Source organism: Phocoena sinus, chromosome 5, assembly GCF_008692025.1.
Source record: "Phocoena sinus isolate mPhoSin1 chromosome 5, mPhoSin1.pri, whole genome shotgun sequence".
Classification (NCBI taxonomy): Eukaryota; Metazoa; Chordata; class Mammalia; order Artiodactyla; family Phocoenidae; genus Phocoena; species Phocoena sinus.
In genome coordinates this window covers 27,101,514-27,114,624 of record NC_045767.1, presented here as the reverse complement: position 1 = coordinate 27,114,624, position 13,111 = coordinate 27,101,514, and the positions used below count along the sequence as shown (strand labels likewise).

Here is a 13,111-nt window from a genome sequence, read left to right as displayed (position 1 = left end):
ACAAAATACATACAATTGACTAACACAGTCCCTCAGTTTGTAGCGTTACTCATTGTATTATTATCATTGTTGCTGTTTAACAGGTCAGTGGAAGCCTTTGGAAAGCCTCCTATGAACTCACATTATATACAATGGGAGACAAAAGGTGACCATTTAATAAAATGGTAAAACAGTAACTAGAAATTGGTTGAGAAGTTTGGAAAACATGATAATGATATGGATCATCACCTGACATCACTACAATACTCAGAAGTGAAGTATGTAGCAGGAATAAATTACTGAAGACATAGCTGGATAACTCGATGCTGCAGATCACTCTTATATAAACAGTAAGCAAAGTAAAATGGTAGTATTTTTGGTACAAGCGTCTGACAATTGTTCCAAGTTTAAACAGCCAAACAGTAAGTTTTACCAATGCAACAGTCTTGCTGCTTCAGTCCCTCTCCATACATAAGACTGATGAGCTTTTACCAAAATTTTAGTTTTGGAAACCTGATCCTTTGAGGTAACCTATCAAAAAAAGGAGTTCCAAAACTCAGTTTCTGGAAAAGGTATATACTTTATGTTGACTTTGGCAAGTCACTTCTACAATAAAGAAATAGTTTAGCTTTTTTCAGCCCATTATTTAAACAAACTTATTTTTACCAAGAAATCATTTCAAGGAACGTTTATTACTGTGGGGCAGGTTCTCTGTAAATTCTTGAGTTTAGATGCCTTTGAAAGTTGTAATCATTCTTATAGCAGGCCAAGATACTACAGAACTGTACTTTCAAAAGAACTTAGGCCTAAGAGAATTGGGTTCCTCAATAATGGCCTTCTTCTAAAAATCTTGCTTACTGGGATTCCCTGAGAGAATGAGACAAAAACAAGAAACTATTCATAGTTATTACTTTATGAGATATCAATTAATTCTACGTTCAAAATGCTGAGCTTCAAGCTGGGGGGAGGACGTAGTTCCAAACTGTGTGCACCCCAGCAGGGGTGACAGAGGGGTTTCGTGTCCTGCTCCAGTGCTGACTAGAGGTGGGGCTGCCTAGGTGCCCTCGTGGAGAGTGTAGTCACGGGCCTGACGCCTCTGCGAGACAGCACCCAGGTAAGAGCCTCATGGCAGCCACAGGCGCGGAAGGAATCCATGGCATACATTTGCCATCCCCGAACAACAGTGTTTTTCTAATTATTAAAGAATTTAAAATTAAATTCTAAAAAAGATACCAGAGAGGAGAGGAGGGGATCAAGAGCAGAGTTCTTAACACGTGTACCTGAAAAATTCCTCGTAGCCAGCATAGTTGTCAAGATGGCACCCTGTCAGAGCGATAAGAATACAAAATTAATGCTGCCTTTGCAAATCACTGACCTAACAAAGAAGCAGTGTTTGACAATAAATCTTCTCCTAGCCTTACTTTCAGTCAGGGCATTTTTGTTTGTTTTTGTTTTTGGTTTCCTGAGAGTAGCAGGCCTATGTTTCTCATAATGCTGGGACCACCCTTGTGGGTGCGGCCAGATTCCATTTATTGACCTGCACAGCTGTTTTCCACTGAAGGGAGGGACCACGGCTCGCATGGCCAGTGATCCTAGCTCTTCATCGTAGCTGTAATTCCAGTGTAGATTCCATTTCCCAAAGACCCAGAAGAAGAAGAGTACTGAGGCTTACACATTTAAAAGCCTTTGCTCCGTTCTTCACACAAAATCTCACTGCTCACGCTGCCAAATCTCCCTCCTCACAAAAGCAGAAACTTTCTTACCTTCAGTTTTCTTCTGGCATTGAATTTCTTCAAGCAGTCAACAGTCTCCTGTCTGTGCATCATGGAAGCAACAGTAGAACGTTGCTGGAAGAGGAGAAAAATAAACTTAATTGAGGATGTTTAAAAGATATTCATGCCTTAACTTCATCAAATTTTTATTAATGGTGCCTGCATCCATCTGACAGACTTATAAGCATTCAACTGCAAGAGTTTCCTAATAATGAAAGACTGATTTTGCCAAGACTATTTGTAAGACAAATTTTAAAGGAGAATGTATTTTTCATTTGCTCTCCTGAGATCTTTGGAGAACTGTCACTTACACAGATCCATGGGTGTTTCAGTGCCTCCGAGGCTGTGATACGCTTGGCAGGGTTGATAGTAAGCATTTTATTGATGAGGTCTTTGGCTTCAGGAGTCACTGTGTCCCACTCCGGTGATGGAAACTTTAAAAATATGTTTATAAAGGGTTTAAAAAATAGATACACTCAGTGGAACAGAGAAGAGCCAAATATACTAATAATTTCCTTAAGCAGTGAATTTCTTGTATAAGTTAAATTGCATCTACATATAGACAAACTGATGTAGATATATATATCCCCTCTATGTATGTATCTATATATTAAGATATTGAGTGTAATTGATAAGGGACAAACATGTACACTAAATTGCCATAACTGGTGATACCTTCTTAAATTTGGAAAAATAAACTCAGTCTTCTAGTCCTCTCAAAGCGTATTTGCTTGGATATGAAAATTCAATTTTATGCAGCCTTTCGCGTAATTATTTATGCAATTTTGCAAAAGTCAGTAAAGCTGAGACATTGTCACATCGTCATGCTACTATGCCAAGGTTCAAAATAATGTGTTACGCACTTTCACAACTCATCAAGAGTAATAGCAGAGATAATGAAACAGCTTCAATTCCTGTTCCAAAACCGACCTATAAATTGTCGCTATTTGGAGTGCAGCAGTGAGAAGAAATTTGAGACTACAAATTTGAGCCTCATCAGGATTTCATTTTAACACTTGAAAAAAGATAAATTTCACCAAAAGAAAGTTCATGAAGTTTACTCTCATAACTTCTATTAGTAATCCGTTTGTATAGTAATAATACGATAAAGAGATTTATTCTAAATTTCTGTGTATAAATTTTTGTTGATAATTATGTAACCTCACTTTCACTTAATAAGCATATTTAGTAGAAATAATATTCTTGATGGGTTAAGAAAAATGTATATCGCATTAGTTTCTAAATAAACAAAATATCAGGTTCTTTTCTCAATTCATGAATTTTTATAGACAATCTTGAGAAAAAAGGCATTGTCACTGTGCCTTAATGGACTTAAGTTAGTGCACTTTTAGTAGTCATAAAATGGGCAGCTTGTGATCCATTGGCAAAACGAAACATAAGAAAAATGATGTTGACTCTTTAATACTTGCAAATTTTTGCCAGCTTAACAAGTGTCATTTTAATTCCAGAAGTTTATTTTGGGCAGTTGTAAAAAATTGCTAATCAGGAACTATTGAAGAAACACTTAACCCTGCTTCTTTATGATGTGCAGATCTTCTGATAGAAAATGAGGAGCTGGGTTCAACCTAGATAAAGGTGGGCCCTTTTCTTATTTTTCTAACTTTCTCAAAGTCATTCCTTCACATTCACCAAGCAGTGCATTGCAGAGCTGTGTCTTCCCAGAGAGGTGCTTAGTTCTAGTCTGTAAAGATGGTGAATGAGCTAGCTTGGCCAGGTAAATTACAATCTGGTTTAATTATCATTAGTCTGGCTAAAATGGAATGCTTCAAAATTAAAGATTTCAAATACCTGTGATACACACATCCATCTGAATGTTACGTTTAGTCAGAAATGCATTGGGGAGGTCATGAGACCCGATACAATACAATACAGACTTCTCCTAACTTTTCTCACAGCCACATTGAGCCTTTAACTTGTACACAGAAGGTGGACCCAATATTGCCTACCACTTAGTTAGCCCACTTAATAACATAGGAAGAGCATGTCCAGACCTTGCTGTGTGAGGTAAAACCAGAGGAGGTGGTAAATCATATTTACAGACATATTTATCAAAGGAGAGAAAATTATACCAAAGAGCACAAAGTAAAGCCCTAAAGACAAAGGAGATACGGTCTTACTCTTCAGATACAGAACTTAATTCATACGCCTACTTTCAAATATTCTAATTGTAAATGAAATGTATTGGAATTGTGATTTTCAAATATTTTTCAATTGTGAAACCCATTCTTCAAATCAAAGCTCTCAGAGAAGCCACTTGGGTAAACAAAACAAAAACAGTCAAAACTGACATAATGGAACAATGTTCTATTTGATACATGGATCACTGCAAAGTATTGTTGGTATATAATTATGTGATAAGCATTTGAAAATATCATTCAGCTAAACAGGTAGTAACCATTTCTAAAGCAAAAATCTTTTAATTTTTATATGTTTTAAAATGCACTAATGTCCAAATGCTTGGACAAGCAAGGGCCTTCCTTAGAGACTTCAAACCGTTTTCCTTTCAATCTTAGGAGATATTGAACTAAAAGGAAATAGAAACTGGATATAGATGCTGTATTTCTTATTCTTTATCCCCCTTCCCCTACAAGAGAGGAAAATAATAAGGGACATTATTGAAAAGTATGGTTAAAATAGCAATGAAAAAAATCTGGTTCTTGGTCAATAAACAAAAAACCCTCGTCTAAAGCTGGATGAACATTTATTACATACATCATAAGCTCCAGCCTTGATCTGCTGATAGAGTCTGTGCTGGTCTTCATCCCAGAAGGGTGGATATCCAACCAGTAGAATGTAGAGAATGACCCCTGGAGGGAATGAGCATATTAACATAACGTTAAGTCACAGACAACAATAAGTTAAATGTGGCAGATCCACAATGATATTAAGCCACACCCATTCAAAGAGGGGAAACTGGATTGTTGGTAAACTTCAGAGAGACATGCTCTGATCTACTCTGAAGTGTTCTGTGGAGGGTGAATGCTGTTCCCGCTCTGCTCAAGAGCTCAGATAATGTGGCAGGTCCAATGCATGCACCAAAGAATTCTAAAGATGCACAGCAGGAAAGCACTGAAGATGAAGCTCACCTGCCATCGTGGCTGACACATTTGGCCTCGCTGAACCCTGCCTATATATGATCTCCCTGCGCTTTTATCTATTTAGATACCATGTGATTTTAGTCACTTTGTAGGATGACATTTAAAAACATAACGTGTTATTTATTTCCTTAGTCATTTTGCTGCTAATTAGGACATTTTGTAGAGCAGTTGTGCCCTGGTTATAGATTCATGCTCTAAATAGTCAGGGTCCCTGGGAGTGTGGATAACATATAAAGAGATGAAAATCTTTTTCTCTTTAATGACCTTAGTCTTCAAAAATAGAGTTTTTCAGTAAAACAACTAAACCAGTGTTACTACAGAAGAGTATATGTTACAAAGAGGGAAAAGTAAGAGGAAAATGAAACTGTACATAAAATTCAAAGAATTAAATACTCAGCTTTAATACAATTTGAGATCTTTTTCATAAATATCAATATGTAATTATTCACAAATTAATTTAATCAATACATGATTTAACTTTTAAATTAAAAAAAATTCTTGCATTTGCTTGTTTTTAACTTGCCTTGAAATCATATCTGGGGTCTAAATTTCTCCCAGGACTGTCCTTTTTATCATCATATGTCCCTTCCTCTACTTTTGAAATACTTTATTACCCTGCTTAAAGTCTTCACTTTCTTTTCTAGCTCATTGTCTTGGAGGAAGATGTGCCATTACTCTGACGTCACCTTTCTCTTGCCGAGTCCCCTTAACTGGGGAAGCCTGGGAGAGGTGGTTAAGACAGGTGATACATTGCCTGGAGTGCCTGAGTCTTTTTTTTCCCTTTGCCAAAGCTGGCCTCTTCGTTTCCTTACCTTTATTCTGTTAGTGACACCTAGCCTTGCTCCTGTCCATCAGACTTGACATCTGTATACGATAAATACTGTTGCAGCTAAAATGGCTTTAAACAAGGGTTTATTCACCCTAGACTTTTCTAACCTGCTTCAGGAAGACTCAGTTCAAAAGCCGAGCACTACTGGAATAAAGCATTTTAAGCAACATTCTTAAATAAAAACCCAACAAGGCTTTAAAATCAAGATTGAAAGTAACTTCGCTACAGTGGAGTTTAAAAAAAAAAAAAAGGCCAATGCAGAAAATCACAATATATTGGTACGTCACCTTCACAACATAAAAATATTTTTTCCATCACTACATTACAGACTTAACGTGCATTCATTTAAATTTATTTTCATATTTTTACTATCTGATGTAACAGAGGCATCTAATGACAGTGATAACAATGATGATGATGAGTGTCTGTTTGTGTTCCCAGGATGCAAGAAGAAAAGAGGATGCATCTAAGTAGTTTTAACCCTCTGCTATGGTTTAGGGGGTGAAGAAAATCAGCTTTGTAACTGGAAGAGTCTATAGCAATTTCTTTTTTCTTTGTGAAAAATTATGGAGTAATTTTTATTCAGTAACATGGCTTAATAACACAGGCTGAATTTAAAAATTTTTTAAAACATCTTTATTGGAGTACAATTGCTTTACAATGTTGTGTTAGTTGCTGCTGTATAACAGAGTGAACCGGCTATATGTACATGTATATCCCCATATCCCCTCCCTCTTGCGTCTCCCTCCCACCCTCCCTATCTCACCCCTCTAGGTGGTCACAGAGCACCGAGCTGATCTCCCCGTGCAATGCAGCTGCTTCCCACTAGCTATCGGTTTTACATTTGGTAGTGTATATATGTCAATGCTACTCTCTCACTTCGTCCCAGCTTACCCTTCCCTTTCCCCGTGTCCTCAAGTCCATTCTCTTATAGTAATTTTTAACTAGACATTTTTCTAGTAAACATCTGGAGTTAGACTGTTATAAAATTATAAAGCAGACTCACAACTGTGACATTTAGCGTTCTGGACCTAGGCCTGGCCTGCTTCTGATGCTTTGCTCTTGTGCATTACATCTACTGGTAGACACTTGGTATGGTACTTCTCTGGGAAGGGAAGGCTCACAGACAGTTCATTCCCCAAGAATCAGCCGCCACTATGTAGATAAATGCTCGTGATTTAATTGCTTGACTGAGGGATTTCTATGAAAAATGTACTTTTAATAAAATAATAGCATAAATATAGTAGATTTAAAAATACTTTCAGGCTGGAAGATTTAAAGAAAAGAGCTACACAGACATTATTGAGCAGACTGATGTGAAACTGTCAATGCCTATTTAAATAAACACTGTTTTGTAAGCTTACTTTGCCTTGCACATTAGACTAGATTCCAAGGCATTTCTGGGTTATGTGCTTTTTTGTGGCTCTATTTTCTGAAAGTACAGAACAACGATGAGAGTTGTGGCATATTAATAAGGATAATATTAGTAAATTTTATTGTAGATAACGCTTGCTGAGCACCTACCTGTGCTTTACTGCATCACCTCATTTAATCTCTATACAATACTATGAGGTAGATGTTATTGCTCCCATTTTACAGATGAGGAAACAGAAGCCGAGAGTTTAAGTGACTTAATTGTTTGAGCCACAAGCAGCCTTGACAAAGTCATGTCTTAAACATCACCTGCAGCCACCTTTTCTTTATTTATGAACTTTAACAAGAATGGTCATTTTAAGTTTTAAATTGTTTGTGTTGTCTAATTGAGAGGCCTTGACTTTCACTAGGAAGGTTTCAATTCGGTTCTGCCTTAAATATTCCCTGCAGCCACATTTTCCTTTAGCTATGCACTTTAACTTGATTATTTTAAAGTTTTTGTTGTCTATTTGAGAGTTCTTGCCTCACTAATAAAAATCCGATTTACACTTTCCTCATAATCCTAACATTTTACCTTTTTCTCCTAGGTCAGAGAAAAAAAGATGGCACTAAGACATCTATAACTAAAGCACTAATATCTTTAAAAGCCAATCAAAGGGTCTTCATTTTCTTTGCAAGAACACTCCAGGGGGTGATATGACCTCCAAATGTCAGATGTCTCTCCTGATGTTAGCCCTTCATGATCACTGCCTAGATATTTCATTAGGGGTTACAAAATAATAATGATATTCTAATTCTATTACACCTTCCTTAGTCTAAGAACAACTTACTTCATCAGCTGTTTGGTTACCCAGAGATATAGTTCATAGAGGAAAGACAGGGTAATTAATTTTTTCCTCCTTTATTAATCAGTTTTCAAAATAATGCCTTGGTTCCCCAGCATCCTCCAAAGGCTAGGACTTCTGATGCACTGAGACCATTATTATGAATGCATGGACTTAAACTTATTTGATGCTTCAATCCCTTACTGTTATTTTGCTTATTTATCCTCTAGTTATCCCATCTTTAACCAGTAGAATACTCTTCAGTTTGGCTCCTGAGTCCTGTTAATACAAACTCTGTGGCCTTTAATAGTTTCCCTTCTTTCTGGTTATCACCAGATGCTCCTGGATAATCTTGTACTTTTCCTAATCCAGACTTGGAATCAGCCACTTCTATAAGGAATCCTGATTTCTTATAGTGGCAAATGGTATACAGAGACCAAGATTGGGTACCCTGAGGAGTGCTCTGCGGGAACTACACGCTTCTTCAACAAATAAATTGAGAAAGGAGGAAAGAGGAGTGAGAAGAGGGGCAGGGAGAGAGGAGCAGAACTTACAAATTAAGAGAGACTTAAGAGACCAAACTGATAGCAAAATTATGAGACAAGAGGGCAAATAGCAAAATTACTAGATATTTGATAATTTTAAGCAATTATTACATGACATTTAAAAATATTTCTATTCTTGGACTTGACTTAAATAATCTTGGGGTGGAGGAATTAGCAGGGTGGTGAAGATGAAACAAGATTAGCCATCAGGTCATTATACTACTATTCTCTCTACTTTGTACAGAGAATTTTCCCTAACATTTTCCATGAAAAGTTTAAAAAACTGTTTTGACACGGTCTGCTTCATATAACATTTAAAAAAATGGAAACTACCACTAGTTTTCATTATCTTATGTACATATTTGTGCTTGGGAGATGCTAGAGATGTTTGATGAATAGGAGTTGAGAAGCACTGATTACTGATTAGGTAGAAAGACTACCTTATCAAGAACATTCAAAACTGAATTTTAATAAAAGCTAGAGTTAGAAAAATGATTACACCTATAATCACATTAATGATTAAAACATTCTAAAGGCTGTTCTTATGAAAAAAGAGGTGAAGAAGCAATGCTGAGAAACTCTTGAGAAGTCAGTGGGAAGTTAATGGAGCAATCTAAGAAGGCACCCACTTTATCTTCTCAGAAAGCAAAGGGCATAGCATGAGCTTGCGTGCAAAATGCAGGCGGAGTTTGGAAATTAACTAGTGAGGGATAAGTATGGCTCCTTTTTATCCCTTATGCAAAAAATTAATAAATCACAATTCAAATCGGGAAAGTGTTCAACTAACACTCTGAGACCCACAGAGCCAATGATGGGTAGAACAAAGATCTAAAAGATCAAGGCCAGCAAGTTAGAAAATTAGTTTTTCGATGATGAAAGCTATTTACACCATGTGGTAGGGGTGGCAAACCGACAGGCTTTCTGGCACCAGGCTGAGATGAGTGCAGGTGCCTGCTGGGCATGAGGTAGGCAGGAACCAGGGGAGAGCATGGGTCCGTTTGTCTGACAGGTACAGCGGCCATATAAGAACAAAAGCATCTTGTTATTAGCTCTTTCAATTATTTAGAGAAGCCAGAAACTGATGGTTTCCAGAAAAAATCTTCTGATAATAAATTATAAAGATAAATGTTAACACCCTCCAAAATACAAGGTCCAACTGTCTGGCCAAGATATCTGTAGAACGCCTGTTTGCAACTTCTGCTCTACAGTGTAAGAATCCTGAGGTTTGCTGCCCTAAAGGAACTTGCAACTAGCTGAGTTATGCTGCTGGTGTACACCAAAATCACCTGGCAAACTTGTGAAAATGCAAATTCCTGAACTTCATCACAGAGAATCTTATTCAATGGCTTGTGGGTGGGTCCCAGAAAAGTTGTATTTTTGATAAGCACTCAGGTAGGTCACTTTGAAGCATGTGATCCGTGATCCACAGTTTGAGAAACATCAAGTCAGGGAAACCATAAATACTGTATCTAGAGAAATGTCTGAAAGTGTGTAAGTTCAGAATAAGAGGATATTGGTAGAGACTGGGACTGGGAGTAAAGCTTCATGGGTTGAAGACTGATGAAGATGTAGGTCATAAGGGATGAGGGCAGACTGCCTTCTAAATGTGAGGCACACCAGGAATGGTCCAGTGTAAGCGCTGCAGAACTGGCTGGTAAGAGCAACAAATTGTCCAGTAGGCTTGTGATTTCAAAACGGTCAATACTTTCTCAAAAAGCTCTTGATGCTGACTTATTCCAGCTGAAATATGAAAAGGTTAAGGCTCAGAAATCACACAATTGCTGGACCTAAATTGGCCAAGAAAGAAAAAAGAAATACATTCCATAATATTTCAAAGATTTGTCAAAAGTTACTGTACATTCTGTGACAGCCACTATATTATCACTCATAATTGTTCTGATAACTAATTCAGGTAGAGAAGTAGCAAGATAAGGGGTGTGCGCTATGTTTATAGACTCACATTTATTATTTTTTAAAGCCAAGATGTAGAAGGAAGTTCGGTTAAAAACCAGTGATTCAGTGACATCTATAAACATTTGCTCATCCCATCAGGGAATTATGAAACTAGCTATATATGCAAGAAAACTATCAAAATCAATTTACTGTTGTAAATGGCAGAACACAAGGCTATGTTCTTGCTTCACTAATTTCTATCATTTACTTTCCAGTAATGGACTAGTAGCTTTCAAAGCCCAGGTACAGGTCAGATTATATTCCGTGTGAGATCACAAAAGCAAGGTAATGGTGGTGAGTATTGGAAATTCCCTGTGTACAGACTACTGCATGTTTCTAATAAAAATAATGCACAGACTTCTTTGAGCCATTATACCAGTGCTGTGCTTCACTCTGTTCTGTGTCAACTGCCCAAAGACAGCCTTAGTGAGTGCTCATAGATTAATTCACATAGAAGATTACCTGCCATTTTGCCAAATGGCTTATTCTGCATTTCTTTTATTATCTGGGTTATGTAATTTCTTACCACACTACCCAATGTCTAGCCTTGCAAAGAAGTAGTTATTCAATTGGCAAGAGCTAGTGCTGATGGATGGTTGAAAAAGAGCTGCTCTCAAGATATGCCATTACCTAAAAGCAGTAAAATAATGCGTATGTTACTTTGGTGGTTATTATGGGGATGGGGATGAGGAAAGGTGCACCATCTTATAAGTGAATTTAATTTAACTATCAAGACATATAATAAAATGGTAAAACAATATTCTAAACCCACAGCAGAGATTCAGAAATGTAACAAAAAGCAGAAGAATCCATTATGATGTTCCTGGCAGTGGGCAGTTATTTGCCACAAATATGTAATATTAGAATATCTAAGACATTGCTGTGGTTAGGTGCATGATCCCAAGGCATTCTAGGCATGCAATTAAAAGATGCTACTATCTCTAAAGAAAATGGGAGCTGGTGGCAAATATATGCTTTAAATAGGGCATGGCTTGTCACAAAGGGATTTGGCTGCCTGTAAAAAAAACACGTAAAAAGAAAAGGTAAGAAATCAAAAAATACCTAGAAACAAATGACAATGACCCAAAACCTATAGGATGCAGCAAAAGCAGTTCTAAGAGGGAAGTTTATAGCAATACAATCCTACCTCAAGAAACAAAAACACCTCAAATAAACAACCTAACCTTATACCTAAAGCAATTAAGGAAAGAACAAAAAATCTCCAAAGTTAGCAGAAGGAAAGAAATCATAAAGATCAGATCAGAAATAAATGAAAAAGAAATGAAGGAAATGATAGCAAAGATCAATAAAACTAAAAGCTGGTTCTTTGAGAAGATAAACAAAATTGATAAACCATTAGCCAGACTCATTAAGAAAAAAAGGGAGAAGACTCAAATCAATAGAATTAGAAATGAAAAAGGAGAAGTAACAACTGATACTGCAGAAATACAAAGGATCATGAGAGATTACTACAAGCCAATTAAATGGACAACCTGCAAGAAATGTACAATTTCTTAGAAAAGCACAAATATCCAAAACTGAACCAGGAAGAAATAGAAAATATAAACAGACCAATCACAAGCACTGAAATTGAGACTGTGATTAAAAATCTTCCAACAAAGAAAAGCCCAGGACCAGATGGCTTCACAGACAAACTCTATCAAACACTCAGAGAAGAGCTAACACCTATCCTTCTCAAATTCTTCCAAAATATAGCAGAGGAAGGAACACTCCCCAACTCATTCTGCAAGGCCACCATCACCCTGATACCAAAACCAGACAAAGATGTCACAAAGAAAGAAAACTACAGGCTAATATCACCAATGAACATAGATGCAAAAATTCTCAACAAAATACTATCAAACAGAATCCAACAGCACATTATAAAGATCATACACCATGATCAAGCTGGGTTTATTCCAGGCATGCAAGGATTCTTCAATATATGCAAATCTATCAATGTGATACACCATATTAACAAATTGAAGGATAAAGACCATATGATAATCTCAATAGATGCAGTAAAAGCTTTTGACAAAATTCAACACCCAATTATGATAAAAACTCTCCAGAAAGTAGGCATAGAGGGAACTTACCTCAACATAATAAATGCCATACATGACAAACCCACAGCCAACATCATTCTCAATGGTGAAAAACTGAAACCATTTCCTCTAAAATCAGGAACAAGACAAGAATGCCCACTCTCACCACTATTATTCAACATAGTTTTGGAAGTTTTAGCCACAGCAATCAGAGAAGAAAAAGAAATAAAATGAATCCAAACTGGAAAAGAAGATGTAAAGTTGTCACTGCTTGCAGATGACATGATATTATACATAGAGAATCCTAAGATGCTACCAGAAAACTACTAGAGCTAATCAATGAATTTGGTAAAGTAGCAAGATACAAAATTAATGCACAGAAATCTCTTGCATTCCTATACACTAATGTTGAAAAATCTGAAAGAGAAATTAAGGAAAGACTCCCATTTACCACTGCAACAAAAAGAATAAAACACCTAGGAATAAACCTACCTACCTAAGGAGACAAAAGACCTGTATACAGAAAAGTATAAGACACTGATGAAAGAAATTAAAGATGATACAAACAGATGGAGAGATATACCATGTTGTTCTTGGATTGGAAGAATCAACATTGTGAAAATGACTCTACTACCCAAAGCAATCTACAGATTCAGTGCAATCCCTATCAA

The 13,111-nt window shown here is 36.8% G+C and overlaps 1 protein-coding gene across 12 annotated transcripts in view; it reads right to left on the bottom strand.

Annotated features, from left to right (window-relative positions):
* Positions 1–13,111, bottom strand: part of CAMK2D (calcium/calmodulin dependent protein kinase II delta) — a 468,012-nt gene that overhangs the window by 45,869 nt on the left and 409,032 nt on the right. For all 12 annotated transcript variants that reach the window (XM_032632322.1, XM_032632321.1, XM_032632323.1 and 9 more), the window contains 4 exons: positions 4,485–4,579; positions 2,063–2,185; positions 1,743–1,826; positions 1,260–1,302 (listed from right to left, as the gene is read on the bottom strand). In XM_032632322.1, coding sequence (XP_032488213.1) covers positions 1,260–1,302; positions 1,743–1,826; positions 2,063–2,185; positions 4,485–4,579 — 345 coding nt within the window. The remainder of the gene's footprint in view (positions 1–1,259; positions 1,303–1,742; positions 1,827–2,062; positions 2,186–4,484; positions 4,580–13,111) is intronic.